Source organism: Lithobates pipiens, unplaced genomic scaffold (assembly GCF_037356315.1).
Source record: "Lithobates pipiens isolate NorthernLeopardFrog02 unplaced genomic scaffold, aLitPip1_a1.2 Scaffold_11, whole genome shotgun sequence".
In the NCBI taxonomy this organism is placed as follows: Eukaryota; Metazoa; Chordata; class Amphibia; order Anura; family Ranidae; genus Lithobates; species Lithobates pipiens.
The window spans coordinates 18,702,596-18,722,105 of NW_027507696.1; the positions used below are offsets into that span (position 1 = coordinate 18,702,596).

At 40.6% G+C, this 19,510-nt stretch overlaps 1 protein-coding gene across 1 annotated transcript in view; it reads left to right on the forward strand.

Annotated features, from left to right (window-relative positions):
• The first annotated feature begins 5,180 nt into the window (after positions 1-5,180).
• Positions 5,181-19,510, forward strand: part of LOC143960549 (myosin-6) — a 36,224-nt gene continuing 21,894 nt past the window's right edge. Inside the window, exons 1-12 of the mRNA XM_077469265.1 lie at positions 5,181-5,262; positions 8,176-8,220; positions 9,767-9,975; positions 10,115-10,258; positions 10,398-10,554; positions 11,524-11,551; positions 11,641-11,740; positions 11,971-12,063; positions 12,252-12,315; positions 12,739-12,837; positions 14,861-14,964; positions 17,560-17,698. Coding sequence (XP_077325391.1) covers positions 9,775-9,975; positions 10,115-10,258; positions 10,398-10,554; positions 11,524-11,551; positions 11,641-11,740; positions 11,971-12,063; positions 12,252-12,315; positions 12,739-12,837; positions 14,861-14,964; positions 17,560-17,698 — 1,129 coding nt within the window. The 5' untranslated portion in view covers positions 5,181-5,262; positions 8,176-8,220; positions 9,767-9,774. The remainder of the gene's footprint in view (positions 5,263-8,175; positions 8,221-9,766; positions 9,976-10,114; positions 10,259-10,397; positions 10,555-11,523; positions 11,552-11,640; positions 11,741-11,970; positions 12,064-12,251; positions 12,316-12,738; positions 12,838-14,860; positions 14,965-17,559; positions 17,699-19,510) is intronic.

Below are 19,510 nucleotides of genomic sequence, written 5' to 3' on the forward strand. Positions count from 1 at the left end.
TTACATTGGTGGTCAGTGTCAATCAACTCATTACATTGGGGCTTGGCGTACAATCCTTTCATTCACACTAGTTGCCAGTGTGAATGAATGAATGAATGAAATACTTATATAGCGCACAATGCGAACTGAATCGCCTCTAGGCGCTGTGGCGAGCTTTGATCATCTGCTAAAAGAGGAAGGTCTTGAGTTTTTTCCTAAAAGCCAGGTGATTTTCTTCCAGGCGGATGTTGATTGGTAGAGCATTCCATAGCCGAGGCCCTTGGACAGCGAATCTCCGATCACCCTTGGATTTATACCGGGCTTTGGGCACGAGGAGGAGGTTTTTGTTGGCTGATCGAAGACTGCGGTTTGGTGTGTAATGATTTATTTTCTCCATTAGTGTGAAGGTCCCCCTTACATTAGTAGTCAGTGTAAATCCCCATTACATTGGTGGCCAGTGTAGAAACTCCTCTTTATATTGGTAATTGGTAAAAAAAATCCAAACCTGCATTTGTGGTCAGTTTTGAATCCTCACTTACATTAGTTGTTCATATAGCAGCCCCTTTAAATTGGTGGTGAGTGTAAATCCCCCCTTAAATTGGTGGCCAGTGTAGAAATCCCCCTTTGATGGTTGTTGATGTTAAATCCCCCATTACATTGGTTGTCAGTGTAAATTCTTCATTACATTGGTAATCATTGTACATTTCCCTTTACATTGGTGGTAAGTGCAGAATTGCCCTTACACTGGTAGTCAGTGTAAATCCCCCTTTACAATGGTGGTCATTGTAAATCCCCCCTAACATCGGTGGTCGGGGTGTAGAAGTGTCCCCTTACATTGGTTGTCAGTACAAATCTCCTCGACAATGGTTGTTAGTGTAAATCCCCCCTTACAGGGAGGTCATTGTATATTCCTCCTTACACTAGTGGTTGCTATAAATGCTCTTATTACATCTGTGTTAGTGTAGAAACCCCTCTTTATATTGGTGGGTGGCGTAAAATCCCCTGCTACATGGCGGTCAGTGTTACATAGTTACATAGTAGGTAAGGTGGAAAAAAGACACAAGTCCATCAAATCCAACCTATGTGTGTGATTATATGTCAGTATTACATTGTATATCCCTGTATGTTGCAGTCATTAAGTGTAAATTCCCCCTCACATTAGTGGTCATTGCAAATTCCCCAAGATTTCCAGCTTTGCTCTACATGATTCAGAATTTTCCACAGTGCACTGCCTCCTAACGAATCCCAACCCCCCACCCCCACCACCACTGCCACTGATCCCAGCAACCCCCCAGCACTGCCACTGATTCCAGAAGTCCTAGGATCTCTAGGAGTTTTCTGTCTATTGATGTGTCCCCTCACCTCCCGAGTCCATGGTGTGCAGGCAGTGAGGAGATGATGTGCTGAAACTTTTAGCAACCAATCAGTGAGCAGTAATGATGTGCACTAACCTCTGGCAGCCAATCATTGAGCAGTAAAGATATGCAATAACCTCTAGCAACCAATCAATGAGCAGTAATAATGTGCAGTAACCTCTAGCAACACATTAGTGAGTGGTAAGGATGTCCAGTAACCCCTAGCAACCAATCAGTGAGCAGTATTGATGTACAGTAACCTCTATCAACTAACAAACAAGCATAAGTCATGTGCTGTAACCTCTATCAAAAACAGGTGAGCGTTAATGTGTGCTGTAACCTCTAGCAGACAGTCAGTGAGCGGTAATGATACATTGTAACCTCTAGCAACCAATTGCAATTGCTGCCTGATTTGATTCAGTAAACTGCTATTTTTTTGTATGTCTCAGAGTAGGTGGATAACAAAATTGCATGGAGGGGGGGAGGGGGGGGGCAAGAAAATGTTTGCCCAGGGTCCAATCCATAATTAAGGATAGTCGTCCTATTTTCCACCTGTCCGGTGGATCGGATCAGGTGGAAACAGTCGGGTGGTCTGTTTCCATCTGACTTCCCCATAGAGGAGAGCAGGACTGTGTTTGTGTCTGCTCTGCACAATGGAGCGGAGACGGACATGTCATCCACCTGTTCAGTGGGGATCAGCGGAGCGATCCCCCCGCTGAGCAAGCGGAATCCGCTACACAGAGATGCCGTGTGAAAGGTACCTAACTGTAGTCAGTTTGGACACATATTAAGATCTGGATGCTCTTGATCCAGAACCTCAGAGCAGTCCTCTGTCTACATATGTGCATTTCATATGATTTCAGTGTGATTCAGATGAGAAGACTGAATTACCATGGGTCCAAGGGGCTACACTTCTATCCAAGAGAAATGTTTCCATCCCCAAGCTGAATCGCATACTATCTGTATGAAGCTTAGAGGCCTCTGCATAAATGGCTCTTGTTACAGTGACATCACTTCAACATATAAAGATAAGATAAAAAAGGGCCATTAAACATTTTGTGTGGATGGTCAGAGTAGCCATAAAGCAGAATGAATGACGGAAATGTGCAGGGTGAAGAGAATGGGAAACCATCACGTGGTTCATTGCTCTGAAATAGCTACCCCCAAACATAATATTCTCCTTTCATTAGCTTTAATCCGTTGTTGTCTAGTCTAATATTACGCCCTTTTTACTTCCATTCCTAATTATTTCTCCTTTTCAGTCCTCAAATCATGGCTCAGTCAAATCATATACCAATTTTACAGTACCACAGTTAATTAAACAGTACAATTAATTAGGCCATCTTGTATTCTAATATAGATATATCGATTTTCCCTAATATATATGCTCATTACCTTGTGACCCTAAGACTAAAAAAGTACATAAGGTCCATGCTGGACTACTGTATAACAAATTAATTGATACTTAATCAACAAGCAATAAACTTTTATAGTGTCTAGGCTGAAGAAAGTACTTGAATACCTTTGCTCTTCTACCTGATAAAGATATTGTTCCTGGAAACTATTGGGAATTGAACAAGAGGCATACATTTCCATGGTACATTTGGACTATGCAATCAAATGGGAGCGTGGTTGTAGCTGTATATAGTGAACCTATGTAGCAAATCATAAACAGATGTCAATTACGTACAGTGTAGGACAGTGTGGTCCCAGATTGCAGTTTGCATGTGCCAAGCAAATCAAGGTCAAAAAGGCTGTCAGAGGAAAAAAAAGATAAAAAAATACAGGGTATGCATAAGCTTTTTTTTTAGTTATTAGCTCCATTACAAGCATCAGTAAATGAAATTGCAGTAGATACAGCCTGCGCATCTAATACCCCTAGCACAGTGTTCACTATGGCTTATTTTACTTATAGTGATTTTTGCAATTGCATTGTCAGGAGAATGGCTGCACAAATCTGCAAGACAGATTGCGTTCAGATCCGTGCATCAGTCCAACACAGATTAACAGTTGAGAATGTGCTTGGAGATCCATACAGCTACCCGCACATGATTGATTTGAACAGGCTACTTGCACACGGCTGCATGGAACACCTGGGCAACCCATGCAGGTGAAGGCAGCCCTTTGTGCAGGTATACTGAACAGTACACACATGAGAATGAGGCCTTAAAGTGATATTAAAGGTTAAAATTAAAAAGACAAACATGTTATACTTACCTGCTCTGCGCAATGGTTTTGCACAAAGCAGCCCCAAACCTCGTCTTCTGGTGTCCCCTGGCTCCTCCTCCCTTGTTTAGGGGGGGCACTTGTGCATGCTCACTTCCGACCCCCAATCTGTGTGTCCATAAGATCTGTGCGTCCCGCCCCCGCTTCCTCCTCACTGGTTCTGTCTCTCCCGCTGCTGTCTCTTAGCCAATGAGGAGGCAGAGACCGGGGAGAGCAGCTAAACCATGAACAGGCTTTGGTATTAGGGCGGGCCACAGGGGGAGCAGCATACTGAAGGTTTTTTACCTTCATACATAGAATGCCTTTACCTTAAAGTGTATTTTAAATTTTTGGATAGAGTGGTAAGGAGTTAGAACCCCTGTCAAGTTTTTATTGCTCTCTCTATTTGTCCTGGTTATCATTGTCATCAAGACTAAATGACAAGGAAAATACAAAAATCTAAGTTTTCAAAAAAAAAGAGAAAGAAAGGTAAAATCTGCCAATAGGGAGACCTGTTCGGGTAGCAACTGTCTTAGGCAGGCCATACACAATGCAAATTTCTCTCCTGCAACCACGGGTTGCAGGAAATACATTTTCACAATTCCCCCATAAACAGAGACAGTGCTGACAGGGGAATCCCTCCTGCCAGGCAATTGTCTTCTCCCAGCAGGGGGGGAGGTTGGGCACAGAGGTAGGCGGGGGAAGGGACCCCCGCCAGGAAAAGACAGTGATTATTACTAGCGGCTATTGCTGCCACTAGCGGCAGTCGCAAGATAATCCGGCAGGCTGGTTGTACCCAAGTTGAATGATCTTGGTACATTCAGCCTGCCCGTTAACAGTGAACCAGCCGAGATTCATTCCCTCCCTTTGGGGATATGTCCTCTCATTTCCTTTTATGTCTAAAGGACAGGATGTGCAGGGAAATCTCCCCAAAACTGCACAGAGGGTGAAATAAATCTGACAAATTTACCTATTCCTTACTCCATTTGAAATGTGAAAAGACTTTGTCTATACATATACATTAATTTCTTTCATTGTTCTTTGTTTTCTGCCAAATACATAGAACCAGTGAGAGTTGCATAGAACAATAGGATGATCAGTGACTCAAGTCAGCTGTGTGTTGCAGGAATGAGTTAATACAGTGAGTATTGTGATCAGCTGCATCTTAAAAATAACTTTCTGAAACAAAAGGTTGTCAAGACGGAATATTGTATCAGAGTGAATTCAGCATGCTGCCCGTAGACAGCTCAAGGCCACCCTGCTCCCTGAAATAGCTCCTCACTCTCACTCTGCCTATTGTCCTAGCCTCCGGAATGCACACAAGTGGATCCTAAATCTAGCTCTTACAGAGGGCAGAGGGGTCAAGGAGTAAAGAGAGGGGGGCGAGGGTGTGAAATTTTAAGTGGTACCAGTCGCTCCATACATGGAAAACATGCCTTTTCTGTGTCACTGTCATCTCAACAAAATCTGCTCCATGTCATTCAAGGGTTGTGTTACACATACGCACAAACTTACGCACACACCCCCACCCAAAATTGCTGAGACAATGGCTTGTAGGTGAATGGGACTGGACAATAGACTTGGAAAGGACGGGAGGGGGGGGGGGTGCCCACAATAGAATTAGATGACATGTTCCTAATATGGGAGAGAGTTGGGGATATAAGAGAACAAAAGAGGCACATATGCTATTGTCACCAAGGAAGAGTGAGCAGCCAGGTCTAGGGTAAGTCTATTGCACATACATATTATAGGTATATGGACATAGCAGGTAGCCCATTCAAAAAGCAAGCTTTGTTGGGAAAGTGTGCATCTGTGAAATTATGCTCAGACTTTTCAATTTATATACCTAACTTTTCGTACTACACTTCAGTTTATACTTTGACACTACAATTGTTTTGCAATTGTTTTGCAATAACTGGCAGTAACACAGATGCAGTGTTTTGTCAAGGTAAAGCCCCTGCCCCATGACTATCTTCCATTCTATGTCAGCAGAAACAGATCCCCTACTGAGTCAGGTCAACACAGGGCCAATGTCACTTTTGTGTTTTTCTTGATTTTCCCTACATCTTGTGATGGAAGAAAAATGGACCCATGCAATCAGAATCAGAAAGCGATATTAATACCAAAGGGAAATTATTGCAATCACTATAGGCTAGATGTGCACCTGTTCACTTCATTGTTTATCCAATCCATCCCATTCGGGGGTTTATGTGGACCTAAATTTTCTTGGATATGGACAGATGGAAAAAATGGACATCCGTTTACATCTGCCCATCCATAGAAATACATTGGGGTTGATTTACAAAAACTGCAGAGTGTAAAATCTGGTGCAGCTCTGCATGGAAACCAATCAGCTTTCAGTTTTTTTTGTCAAAGATTCATTGAACAACCTTAAGTTAGGAGCTGATTGGCTACCATGCACAGCTGCACCAGATTTTGCACTCTCCAGTTTTAGTAAATCAACCCTATTGTGTTCTGTCTAGATCTGTACAAAATAAGCACTTATCTGAAGGAGGCCTAAAGTTTAACGAGAGCCCCAAACACTGAAAATACATAATTCAAAAGAGATGGACAGGAGAGTTAGGTCAGAGAGATCTTCTACAGCTATTATCACAGGATAATAATGACACACACTTCTTGGTGCCAAATAACTGCAGTGCTTTCAGTCTCAAGTTATATCCCTGTTACATGGTATTGCCAAAAATAACTGCCACTCTCTGTAATCATAATGCAGTCTACCAGATTTTCTAATGAGACACAGGAAGCCATGCAGTTCATCTGCAGTCATAGGCATACAGTTTGATTACCTGAGCAATGTACCCATGCTGCCTTATAGACACAGATAATCAAATAGCCTGCCTCTGGTTACATTGATTAAAACAAATTACATTTAATGATACACAAACTTAATTTCCATTCCTTGTAAGTCTTTGTCATTGCTTACAAAACATGTTTTATAATATAATATACTGTTAATCATAGCATTAAAATATTTAAAGTAAGAAAATACATAAAGTACTAATTAGTACTTATTGAAGTCCTAACACATATAGCATTCTAGAAACATATATACCATAAAAAATGCTATGTAAATCTGGCTATACAATCTGATTTTAGTATCTCTGTACAATCTTCTCTAGCGTTACCAAAGGTATGGTATATGAGGGCCAACTGAACAATCCATTCATTTTGCAGTATTTCAGAAGAGCTCTAGCGCAACATAGTCAATGGTAGATCTTAAGAAGATTGTACAATCATATTTTATGTTGAATGATCAGCTTAAATCACCAATTTTAAGATACAGGTATAGTTGTTTGATACAAAGGTCCACACTATCCTTCAATTAGCTAATCTTCTTAAAGCAGAATTTGCATAGTGCATTTTATGTTATTGTTCATTAGGCTACGTGTGAGTATATTAAATACAGTAAAACAGCGTAATTAAATTAAAGATTTACTAGTGTAGTAAACCCCAATATTTGTAATTGTGGCAATATGTAAACCAATTATTCCTAATTTTCCAAAACCATATGGAATTTTAATAATAGGATCAAAGTCTCAATGTAGTTGCCCCTAGACATGTTTTGGTTAATTCATATTAAATATTTAGGTTATAAAGGTTCCCTTGTTCTATGTGCTTAATGCAGCTCTGATTATCTGTCCTTGTTATGTATATTTTTAGCGCATATCCTTTTATGCATACATATCCTATAGCTTGCTTTTGTCTGGTGCATTGTCAACGTGTGTGCCCCCTGAGATGTAATATGCACCCTCATATTACTGTGCTGGCTTTTAATTTTAATTATATTGGCAACGGAAGTACATTGTGCTATAGAACAAGATCTTTTTTTGTTTTTCTGTAGCATACGTTTATAAGAATATTAGAGCACATGTAATTATTTTATCACTGTAGCAATACATTGGAAAGTCTTCATAGTTAACCTTTAGAAGTTGTATAGATAAATATCACATAAAACATTTTAATTCATAACCATAAGTTGTATGTCTATATTGACATGTAGGGAAAAGAGACATTCTTCATAAAAATTGTTTGTAACTTTAATGTGCTAAGATGTACAATTGCTAGTTCCTTGCCCTCTCTAAAGTGTATGCCTATCTATGCCTATCTATGTCAATGCCTATCCATATCCTATAGGGCTTCCATTTTATCCTTATACAATAGTAATATTTAATAGCTCCTTTTGTTCATAGCTACACATTTCAAAGTATTATAAATACATAATATGTGTTGATGTAGAAAGAATTTACTATGGGGTGTTAAAATAACCTGAGTGCTTGAATAAATTTGATTATACATTTCTGTGGTCTGCACATAGTTTGATATGATAATGGTGAGATGTCCTGTCTATGCCACTATGTTTCATGTCATCTCCAACACCTCAGTTATCTGTCTTGCAGTTGCTTCATATCATCCCTGTTCTATAAATAATGCTGTGCCCTTATTCTGTATCTGAATCCTTTTATCATTTGGCTCCTCTTCCTATCTCCTGTTCCTCTAAAATGTTAGCTATTATTCCCAAGATTGCCTGTGCAGTAGATACTTCCAGGAACTTCCCAAGTACTTGTCATATGCCTTCCCTTGCCAAAGTTTAATTGTGCTTTTTCTTTTTGCACAGAACGAGTCCTCCCTTTGCTTCTTGTGTTGAGCAATTGAGAACAAGGTAAGAAAAACTGTTTCTAAATTGTACTCATGCAATGACACCATTTATTCCCAATAGCATCCTAAGCATAAATGTGAAGCTCTTTATGGTTAAAGTAACACTAAACTCTAGTATAAAAAAACATAATAAAGTATTTTAAGTACCTTCTACTGCGTCCAGCCTCCTCCAAATCTCCAAATTACTTTTTTTTGCTGCTGTGATCCAACTACCTATTAAAGAGTGGCTACATTTGTTCTCCATTGTCCAACTGTATGTATGAACATACAGAAGCCACCATCTCTTTCTCACTCTTGAGATAATCTATGGGCTATGGAATATGGGATTTATACTGTGCATAGAGCACATTATCACAACTAAAGTGCATTGCTCATTCCAAATTAACAGAACTGAGGTGAGATAAAGGTGAGGAGCAGGACCTCACGCAGGATGTTACAAGAGGCAGAAAAATACACTAAGAAAAAAACGTAATGAAAAATAGATTACAGGGCCATTAACTAGTGGATGTGGATGGATTATTTTTGGAGAATAAGCATATTGTTTAGTGTCACGTTAACAACTAACAAACAATACAGCTGGATACATTTTTAAATAATAGTGCAGTAATATTTTACCACTGTAGGCTTGGTCAGTAAAGCTTTGGGGGACCTCTGGGGGAATCTAGGATGGAAAAGGACCTGGGGGTCCTAGTAGATGATAGGCACAGCAATGGCATGTAATGCCAAGCTGCTGCAAATAAAGCAAACAGAATACTGACATGCATTAAAAAGGGGATTAATGCCAGGAGATAAAGCGATAATTCTCCCATTCTACAAGACTCTGGTCCGGCCGCACCTAGAGTATGCTGTCCAGTTCTGGGCACCAGTCCTCAGGAATGATGTGCTGGAAATGAAGCGAGTACAGAGAAGGGCAACAAAACTAATAAAGGGACTGGAGGACATTAGTTATGAAGAAAGGTTATGAGCACTGAACTTATTCTCTCTGGAGAAGAAATGCTTGAGAGGGATATGATTTCAATTTACAAATATCATACTGGTGACCCCACAATAGGGATAAAACTTTTCAGTGAAACTGAGTTTAATAAGACACATGGCCACTTATTAAAATTAGAAGAAAAGAGGTTTAACCTTAGACAGCATGGAGGGTTCTTTACTGTAAGAGTGGCAAGGATGTGGAATTCCTTTCCACAGGTGGTGGTTTCAGTGGGGAGCATTGATAGTTTAAAAAAACTATTAGATAAATACTTGAACGACCACAACATACATGCATATACAATGTAATACTGACATATAATCACACACATAGGTTGGACTTGATGTAACTATGTAGCTATGTATCCATTTATCTATCTATCTATCTATCTATCTATCTATCTATCTATCTATCTATCTATCTATCTATCTATCTATCTATCTATCCATCTATCCATCAAGACCATTTACCTATCTATCTATAGATCAAGAAACACTTTATTTAAAAAGGAGGAGTGTAATATGTAAAAGCCTAAGATTATATTTGAGGTACTCTTAATTCTGCCTTTTTTTTGTAGACTTCAAAATGTCTGAAGCAGAATTGTCTGACTTTGGGGCAGCTGCTCCATACCTCCGAAAGTCTGGCAAGGAGCGACTAGAGGCTCAGACTCGTCTTTTTGACATCAAGACTGAGTGTTTTGTGCCTGATGTCACAGAGGAGTTTGTAAAAGCTAAGATCAAAAGTCGTGATGGTGGCAAAGTGACAGTTGAAACTGCAGGTGGCAAGGTGTGTGAAATAAAGTCTTATGCAGGGTTCTTATCAGCCTTTGTATTTCTTTCTTTATTATTTCTATGAATGAATGAATTCTTTCTCTGTATCCGACATGCTGGAATATTAATTCTATACATTTTATGGTTCTATCTAGACTGTCACTGTGAAGGAAAGTGACGTCCACCAGCAAAATCCACCAAAGTTCGATAAAATTGAAGACATGGCCATGCTCACCTTCCTGCACGAACCAGCTGTGTTGTACAACCTCAAAGAGCGTTATGCAGCCTGGATGATCTATGTAAGAGATTTGAATATTATTGATATTGCATCCCATATGTATTCAGAATACTAATAAATGTCTTTTTAGTGTCCCAGTATATTATCTGTGTCTTTTAGATGCAGCTGTACATTATTTGTATCATTCTTTGTTCTACTAGACATACTCAGGACTCTTCTGTGTGACAGTGAACCCCTACAAGTGGCTCCCTGTGTACAATGCAGAGGTTGTGAATGCTTACCGTGGGAAGAAGAGGAGTGAAGCTCCACCTCATATCTTCTCCATCTCTGACAACGCCTATCAATACATGCTGACAGGTCAGCTGTCTTGGTCAATGCCCAACCTTTTTAATATTATAATAAGTATGGGATATTAGACTACTGTCAATACCAGTGGTGATCATCTTTCTAGATATTGAAGGGCCTCAAGTACAGCCCCTGACATCGTCAAAGGGCCACACAAAAAATCTGTTATTTTTCTTTATCAGAGACAGCAGACACACAACAGGTTATAGTCAAACACTATGGTCATGATACAAGAAATGGTCAGAGACTGTGGACGTGATAAAAGAGATGGTCAGAGACTGTGAACATAATACAAGAGAAGATCAAAGACTGCAGATTTGCCTTAGGAGACTGTCAGAGACTGTGAACATGCTATTTCAGTTGTTAGAGACTGAGGACATGCTTCAGGAGTCATAGACTGGAGACATATTACATGAGGCTGCTAGAAATCACTACTATACAGGCAGTCCCCGAGTTACGAACACCAGAGTTACGAACGATTCCTACTTACGAACGGCCTCAAATGCCGGCCACTTGTGCTCCACGCTGGTCCTGCATACCTTTCAAGCACCTCTGAACACATCTGATCACAACCCACACTGCCATACTACACGACCGGAGGTTACACTTACAAATGCAGTGTTGCGACTTACAAACAACTCCGACTTATGAACAAACCTACAGGCCCTATTGCGTTCATAACTCGGGGACCTCCTGTAACAGGGCAATGGGACCGAGAGCCACACAAACAGTGCCAAAGAGCAGCAAGTCAGGCACCAGGAGCTTATACTATTGGATTGTTAATCTAGTGTTATTTATATGTATATATATATATATATATATTTATATATTTATATATATATATATATATATATATATAAATATATATATATATATATATATATATATATATATATTTCTCTCTGAAGATGATCCGTAGCCATATAAGTTGTACTATGGGTGTATTTTTGGTAATTTTTTGTGTTTTCTTTTTTCTCCTAGATCGTGAGAATCAGTCCATCCTGATCACGTAAGCTGGCATTTTCTTGTATCACTAGCTCTTAGGTAGATTGTTGTTTTCCTACAATGTTAACTTTGACTCCATCTTCTTCTACTTAGTGGAGAATCTGGTGCTGGGAAGACTGTGAACACCAAGCGTGTCATTCAGTACTTTGCCAGCATTGCAGCCATTGGAGGAAAAAAGGAGTCAGCCAACAAGGTGAGGGGGAATACAGGGGAGAAAAAGGGTTGATTACAGTAAGGGAAACTTAAGGAGTAAAAAGGGAGGAATGACAGATTATAGAGATGATGTAAGCAAAACAGGTTAGGAACACAACAAATAAATAACTGGAATATAACAAACATTTTACTGAGTTGCTCATTGAAACAATGTTGGGGCATATGAAAAATTTGAATACTGATTCATGAGTGATATCAATATTTTATCAGGGAACTCTGGAGGATCAAATCATCCAGGCTAACCCTGCATTGGAAGCTTTTGGGAATGCCAAAACAGTCCGGAATGACAACTCTTCACGATTTGTGAGTACAATTGCCAATAGTCTTTTATCTATTTCTTCTGTACCTCTACACTACATACCTTGCTTTATTCCACTTTTGCTGTGGTTGCCCTGTCTCTTTGATGTTTCCTTCTTCCAAGCAGTAGAGTCTCATTCTATCCTGATCTCTATTCCTCTGTCTTTATTCTTGTCATCTTTCACATTGGCCAGGGTAAATTCATCCGGATCCACTTTGGTGCCTCCGGGAAGCTGGCTTCTGCTGACATAGAAACCTGTGAGTTCCTCTACTTTCTCTCCCTTTATATCACTGGATGCTTTGTCCACCAGTAATAAAGTTTATTTAAAAATTCTCACCTTTTTTGTGTTCTAAGCTACATTTAGTATACTTTAAATCAGTGGGTCTCGACCCTGTCCTCAAGTACCCCCAACAGGCCATGTTTTTGTAATTTCTCTTAGATGAAATAGCTGTCCAAAATACCAAGCCATTAACTCTGATTTAAAGTACCTGTGCAAGATAAAGGAAAACCTGCAAACATGGCCTGTTGGGGGTACTTGAGGATAGGGTTGAGAACCACTGCTTTAGATCACTTACTTACAGTAATGTATTTAATTAATATATTTAATTATAACATTGTTCATTTATTTCCAACTAAACTTTACCATCTTCTGTTTAACTAATATAATTTTGTCCATCTAGATCTTCTGGAAAAATCTCGTTGCATCTTCCAGCTGAAGTCTGAAAGGAATTATCACATCTTCTACCAGATCTTGTCCATGAAAAAGCCAGAGCTTCTAGGTGGGTCTTGATTTTGTCCATGTCATTTTAATCTAATTTAGAAATAGAATCTTGGAGCTGAACTCTGAGAATTAGACAAAATCTATTTTTGCAGAAGGATTCCGTGCACTGCAAGGATTAAATGCTTGTGTAGCACTACCCCTGCACTACCCCTGCAAAAGGCCCCTGGTTGGGTCTTTTCTCTCTGTATAGCAGCGGCCAGGCACACAGTATAATTCACTCCTCTAGCTCAATGAATAGCCTAAGCAAAAGTGCACCAAGGGGTTAACAGCAGCACCGACACCCAGGTTCTGCTCTCAGGTCTGTACTCACAAGTTCTTAAGTAGTTGGATGCCTTCCTCCTGCAGCAGGCAGACATTTGTGGACTCTCCAGACTGATCCCTGGGTGAGATTCACCCTTCTTCTTTAGCCTCAGAGATTTCTATGAGTGGATAGGTCCCCTAGCTTTGTGTCTGATGGGACCTCGTAGAGTTTCTTGGTAGGGGTCAGCTAAGCAGTATGGGAGGGGTGGGTGCCTCTCCTCTTGGAACAGAACGTTGACGGATAAAGCCCCAGACTATTTATGTTCTCTCCAGCCACCTTCTGAGAATTCCACCCCAGGGATTGGCTGAGACCTCAAAAATATTCAGATTGCTCACTTAGCCTGCTTCACTCCTATGTTCGGAAGCTTTCCAGAAAGCAGGGAAAAGCAATCAAGTTTACAGCCTGGGGGACCCAGATCAGTCCAGAACAATAAACAACTGCTCCACTGATTACAGAGGAGCACAAAATGAACTAAAATTACCTGACAGCCTTGCACCTAACTATAAGGTATATTAATTACCCTATCCCTTGGTCCAGCAGGCTCCAGAGTTGTTCTCTTCTACATTTTAGCACCTTTTGTTGGTCAGTCCATTGGTGTCATTACATACAGTGCAGTGCTATTAAAGTGAAACTCAAGTTCCGCTGTTACTAACTGCAAGCAGGTAGGTTCTTTATTGCAGAAGAGACTTGCAATGTCTCTTCTGGAATAAAATACACTTACCAGCCTGCTCTCAGCAGTCTCTGGCATTTGTAAACTGAGCTGCACAGCTCAGCTTGCAGAGCTGTCCTGATCCCTGGGTGCCGGGATGGCTGATGTCATCCCACTCCAGCCAATGAAGATTGCACACAAAAGAAGATGCAGGAACCAATGAGGACCAGGGATCGTTGGAGGAAGGGTAAGTATAGCTCCCCTAAGGCCGCGTACACACGGGCGGACTGTTCGCCCAACTTAGTTTGTCAAACAATCCGACAAACAGTCCGCTCAAAATTTGCATGAACGGACTTGACCACACACGATGAACGAACAGTCCGCTGAAAGCGTGCGCGATGACTTGAACGGCACGTACGACGGGACGAGAAATTCGACGTCCAATACACTGCATTGCAACCTTCGCCGTGTAAATCCTTTCTGAGCATGCGCGAAACTTAGTTTCTCGAACAAGCCTACACACGAGCGGACTGTCCGCTGAAACCAAGTTTCAGCGGACTGTCTTACGGAAATTCCGAAAAACTTTGTTCGACAGACTGTCCGCTGAAACTGTCCGCTGAAGCCCACACACGAGCGGACTGTCCGCTGAAACACTGTTCAGCGGACAAAGTTGGGCGAACAGTCCGCCCGTGTGTACGCGGCCTTAGTTTCACGTTAACCCTGCATTTTACATGAAGGAAGCTGTAGCCACAGATGAGTTCGCCTTGGAGAGGAGGCAGTGCTGGACCAGTTACATGGATGGAGGAAGCCTGTCAGAGCCAGAAATTGGGTAATTGTTACATCTTAACTGTGCACACCTAGACGAAATGAGCACTTAAAACTTAGAGTGCAGGAGGGCCCCATTGTAAGGGTAGATTTTGTCTAATTTCTGGAGTACAACTTTAATAATACAGAGCACACACTGTCTATGTTAAACACCTCTTTTAATAATGTTCTAAAAGGCATGTCTGATGTTTATTATATTACTTATTAAAATATTTTGGTTAATTTCTATTTTGTCCTCAATGGCAGATATGCTTCTGGTTACAAACAACCCATATGACTATTCCTACATCTCCCAAGGAGAAGTCACTGTCGCCTCCATAGATGATTCTGATGAACTCATGGCAACAGATGTAAGACTAGTTTTTTTGAAGGAATTGATATACATCTAGTTGGTCAGATTACATATAGTGAATAAAAATAAGAATTACGTTTTTACATAAAACTAGCATAAATATACAAATGTAACTTTATATCAGTCTTTGGTAATCATAGTTACATAGTTAGTAAGGTTGAATAAAGACACTAGTCCATCCAGTTCAACCTGAGTAAGTGCCTACAATTGTCCCTATCCCTGTACATTGTACACTCACATTGGTCCCTACCCTCAAGGATACCACAATCCAAGGTCCCCATTCATATGCTAGGGCTAATTTTTGGACAGAAGCCAATTAACCTACTTGCATGTCTTTGGAGTGTGGGAGGAAACTGGAGTACCCGGAGGAAACCCACGCAGGCACAGGGAGAACATGCAAACTCCAGGGAGGTAGTGTCATGGTTGGGATCCAAACCAGTGACCCTTTTTACTGCTAGGTGAGAGTGCTAACCACTACACCACTGTGCTACCCAACTTTGCCAATCCCAGTTAAGAAACACATTTTAAGAGTAGGTAGGACAGCAGTGTCAGCCAATACGAGCTTAAAGCTGGCCATACACTGATAGAAATTTGGCAGGTTTAGGCTGTTCAATGTGCTTCATATGGTATATACACGTGTATTAAAGAAGGGCCACACTAGTACCACATCCATAAATTCAAAATACCTACAAAGAAAAACATAAGAATGCAGTTTATGCAAATTTAACTTGTGTTAGTTGCCTCCAACTTATGGGCTAAAACTCACCACAATTGTTTGACTACTGACTCACTATAGGTAAATCAAAGTAACTTATGTCCAAGCAAAAGTGCTTCAAGTACCATATTTATTGGTACTCACGATCCTTGCCATAGATCCAGCAGTGCACGTGCCAAGGTAGGGTTGGAGATGTAGGCACACATGCTGCTAGATCTGTGGCAAGGATTGTGAATCGAAGTAGATACCCATATAACTTATCATAAGTTTGCAGTCATAGCTCTTGTGGCACTTTTTATATGCGACTGCATTCATTTTTAATGTATTCATTTTGATAATAAAGGTCCAGACTATGAGTAACCTCTGTTCCCAGATGTCATGCTTTACTAATGATATACTGGATATATGAGGTGGCTATTATACAAAAAAAGCTCGGAACTTGTCTGGATGGGATTTTTTTTTGGAGAGTAATCATTAGGAGATAAGAAACAAGCACTGTTGACTTACCTATAGTTGGTGGTCAAACAACTTCAGTGAATTTTATGCCATGAGGTGGAGGTGATGTAAAATGAATTGAGTTTGTGTACACTGTATACATCATTGCAACTGTAGTTCATTTTTTAATTTCAGAATTATGGTCAATTTTTTTAACTGATTGTTTTCAGTTATATCTAATACACTATTATGTTCAAGTTCTGTCCTGAAGAAGTACATTTAATCCGTGAAATGTGTTGAAAAAAAGAGGACGCTTTGCCAAAGGCCTCTGTCAATATTGTGTATACTACATCAAAATATCATTTAATAATGGTTATTGTACAAATATAGGCCATTTGTTGGGGCAAAGACATCCACCCCTCTAGAACTGCCATGGTGACTTGTTTTAGGGTTTAGATCTTTATGGCCCCTTTCACAGGTGCGGACCGTATGTCCATATTTCATCCATCCGTTTTCGGATGAAATACGGACATACATGCATCCCTATGGGATAGCGGGTGTCAGCGGATGAACATCCGCTGACACCCGATATCATCAGTCTCTGCTATGGTCCGATTCTGCAGACGTAGGAAAATCCTATTTTTCTATCAGTCTGCAGAGCGGATCGGATGACAGACAGTCGGGGTTCATCCAATCCCCCATAGAGGAGAGCGGAGATCTGACAGGGCGGTCTGTCATCCACCGGCTCAGCGGGGATAAACGGAGCAATCCCCGCTGAGCAAGCAGATGTTCACGGAGCGGATCATCACGGATCCATCCCTTGTGAAAGGGGCCTATAACCTTTATACTAATTCTAGGATCATAAATTGACCCATATACCCTTTTGACTATTATGTAGAAATACAACTATATATGTTTTAAACGCTGTTGTTGTCTCCAAAATGTACCTGTAATGTCTGAATATTAGAAAAATATCATTCTTATGGGTAAAGTAAATTTAAGCTTGTCATGCATGGCTTGAATTTCTGTTGGTACCACCCGGCTTGCCAAAAGTCCAATTTAAAATCTAGCTAGATGGAAAATTGCGGTCTATCAGCTGCAGTCACTGTTCAGGTATTTAGACAGTTTCAGGTGCTGTGGCTGTCTGAATACAAAAGCCAGTAGGGGAGATTCCTCCATAACTGTTGTTTAGCATGGCTGGGGAAATCAAGTATGGCTAGCCTTGATATTGTGAAGAGGTGGACAATGTTTATGAACTGGAGTATGGTTTTTCAGTAAAAATAATAACTAATAATAGTAATACACTGAATCTTAGGCAATTTATGTTATAGGTTTAATAACATTATATTTTTGTTGGTTAGCACGGTGATTATCAATCAGATCTAGTTAGTTGTTTTCCACGTTATATTAAATTCACATTGTCTGACACCTCCTGTTTCCCAGAATGCCTTTGATGTTCTGGGTTTCACAGCGGAGGAAAAAGCTGGTGTGTACAAGTTGACTGGATCCATCATGCATTCTGGCAACATGAAATTCAAGCAGAAGCAAAGGGAAGAACAAGCAGAACCAGATGGGACTGAGGGTGAGATATGCAACTGAATTAGTAGATGTATTCAATATAAACCACACTGTACTGTAACTTTAACCGCTTCAGCCTCGGAAGATTTTACCCCTTTCCTGACCAGAGCACTTTTTGTGATTCGGTACCGCATCGCTTTAACTGACAATTGCACGGTCATGTAAAGTTGCACCCAAACAAAATTGACATCCTATTTTCCCCACAAATAGAGCTTTCTTTTGGTGGTATTTGATCACCTCTGAGCTTATTATTTTCTGCGCTATAAACAAAAAAAAAAAGACAATTTTGAAAAAAAAACACAATATTTTTTATTTTTTGCTATAATAAATATCCCCCAAAAATAAATAAAAAAGCATTTTTTTCCTCAGTTTAGACAAATATGTATTATTCTACTTATTTTTGGTAAAAAAAAAAATCACAATAAGCGTATATTGATAGGTTTGCGCAAAAGTTATAGCATCTACAAAATAGGGGCTAGTTTTATGGCATTATTATTTTTCATTTTTTTATTAGTAATGGTGTTGATCTGCGATTTGTATTGGGACTGCGACATTATGGCAGACACATCAAACAATTTTGAAACTATTTTGGGACCATTGTCATTTATACAGCGATCAGTGCTATAACAATGCATTGATTACTGTGTAAATGAGGGGTTAACCACTAGGGGGCAATAAAGGGGTTAAGTGTGTCCTAAGGAGTGATTCTAATTGTAAGGGGGGTGGGCTTCAAGTCACATGACAGCGATCACCGCTCCCAATGACAGGGAATGCTGATCTCTGTCATGACACTAGCCAGAACGGGGAAGTGCTTTGTTTTAAGGCACTTCCCCGATATGAGGCTCTGTGACACGATCACCGGAAGACCGGGTGACTCTCAATCCCACGCACACTGTATGCGGCAGGCTCATGCGCCTGCTAACCCCAGCTCTTAAAAGGGACGTACAGGCATGCCTATTTGCCCACCACTGCCATTGTACCAACGTATATCAGCATGCAGCGGTCGGCAAGTGGTTAAAGTTGGCCATATACAGTATCTCATAAAAGTGAGTACACCCCTCACATTTTTGTAAATATTTTATCATATCTTTTCATGTGACAACGCTGAAGAAATTATACTTTTCTACAATGTAAAGTAGTGAGCGTACAGCTTGTATAACAGTGAAAATTTGTTGTCCCCGCAAAATAACTTAACACACAGCCGCTGGCCACAAAACCGCTGGCCACAAAAGTGAGTACACCCCTAAGTGATAATGTCCAAATTGGGTCCAATGTGTCAATATTTTGTGTGGCCACCATTATTTTCCAGCACTGCCTTAACCCTCTTGGGCATGGAGTTTACCAGAGCTTCACAGGTTGCCACTGGAGTCCTCTTCCACTCCTCCATGAGGATATCAAGCTGATGTGTGTTAGAGACCTTGCGCTCCTTCGCCTTCCGTTTGAGGATGCCCCACAGATGCGCAATAGGGTTTAGGTCTGGAGACATGCTTTGCTAGTCTATCACCTTTACCCTCAGCTTCTTTAGCAAGGCAGTGGTCGTCTTGGAGTTATGTTTGGGGTCGTTATGTTGGGATACTACCATGCTGCCCAGATCATGCTCTATTTCAGTACAGAGTACATGTTGGCATTCATGTTTCCCTTAATGAACTGTAGCTCCCCAGTGCTGGCAGCACTCATGCAGCCCCAAACAATGACACTCCCACCACCATGCTTGACTGTAGGCAAGATACACACTCTTTGTACTCCCCACCTGGCTGCCACCACACACGATTGACACCATTTGAACCAACTTTTATGAGATACTGTACGTAAATTT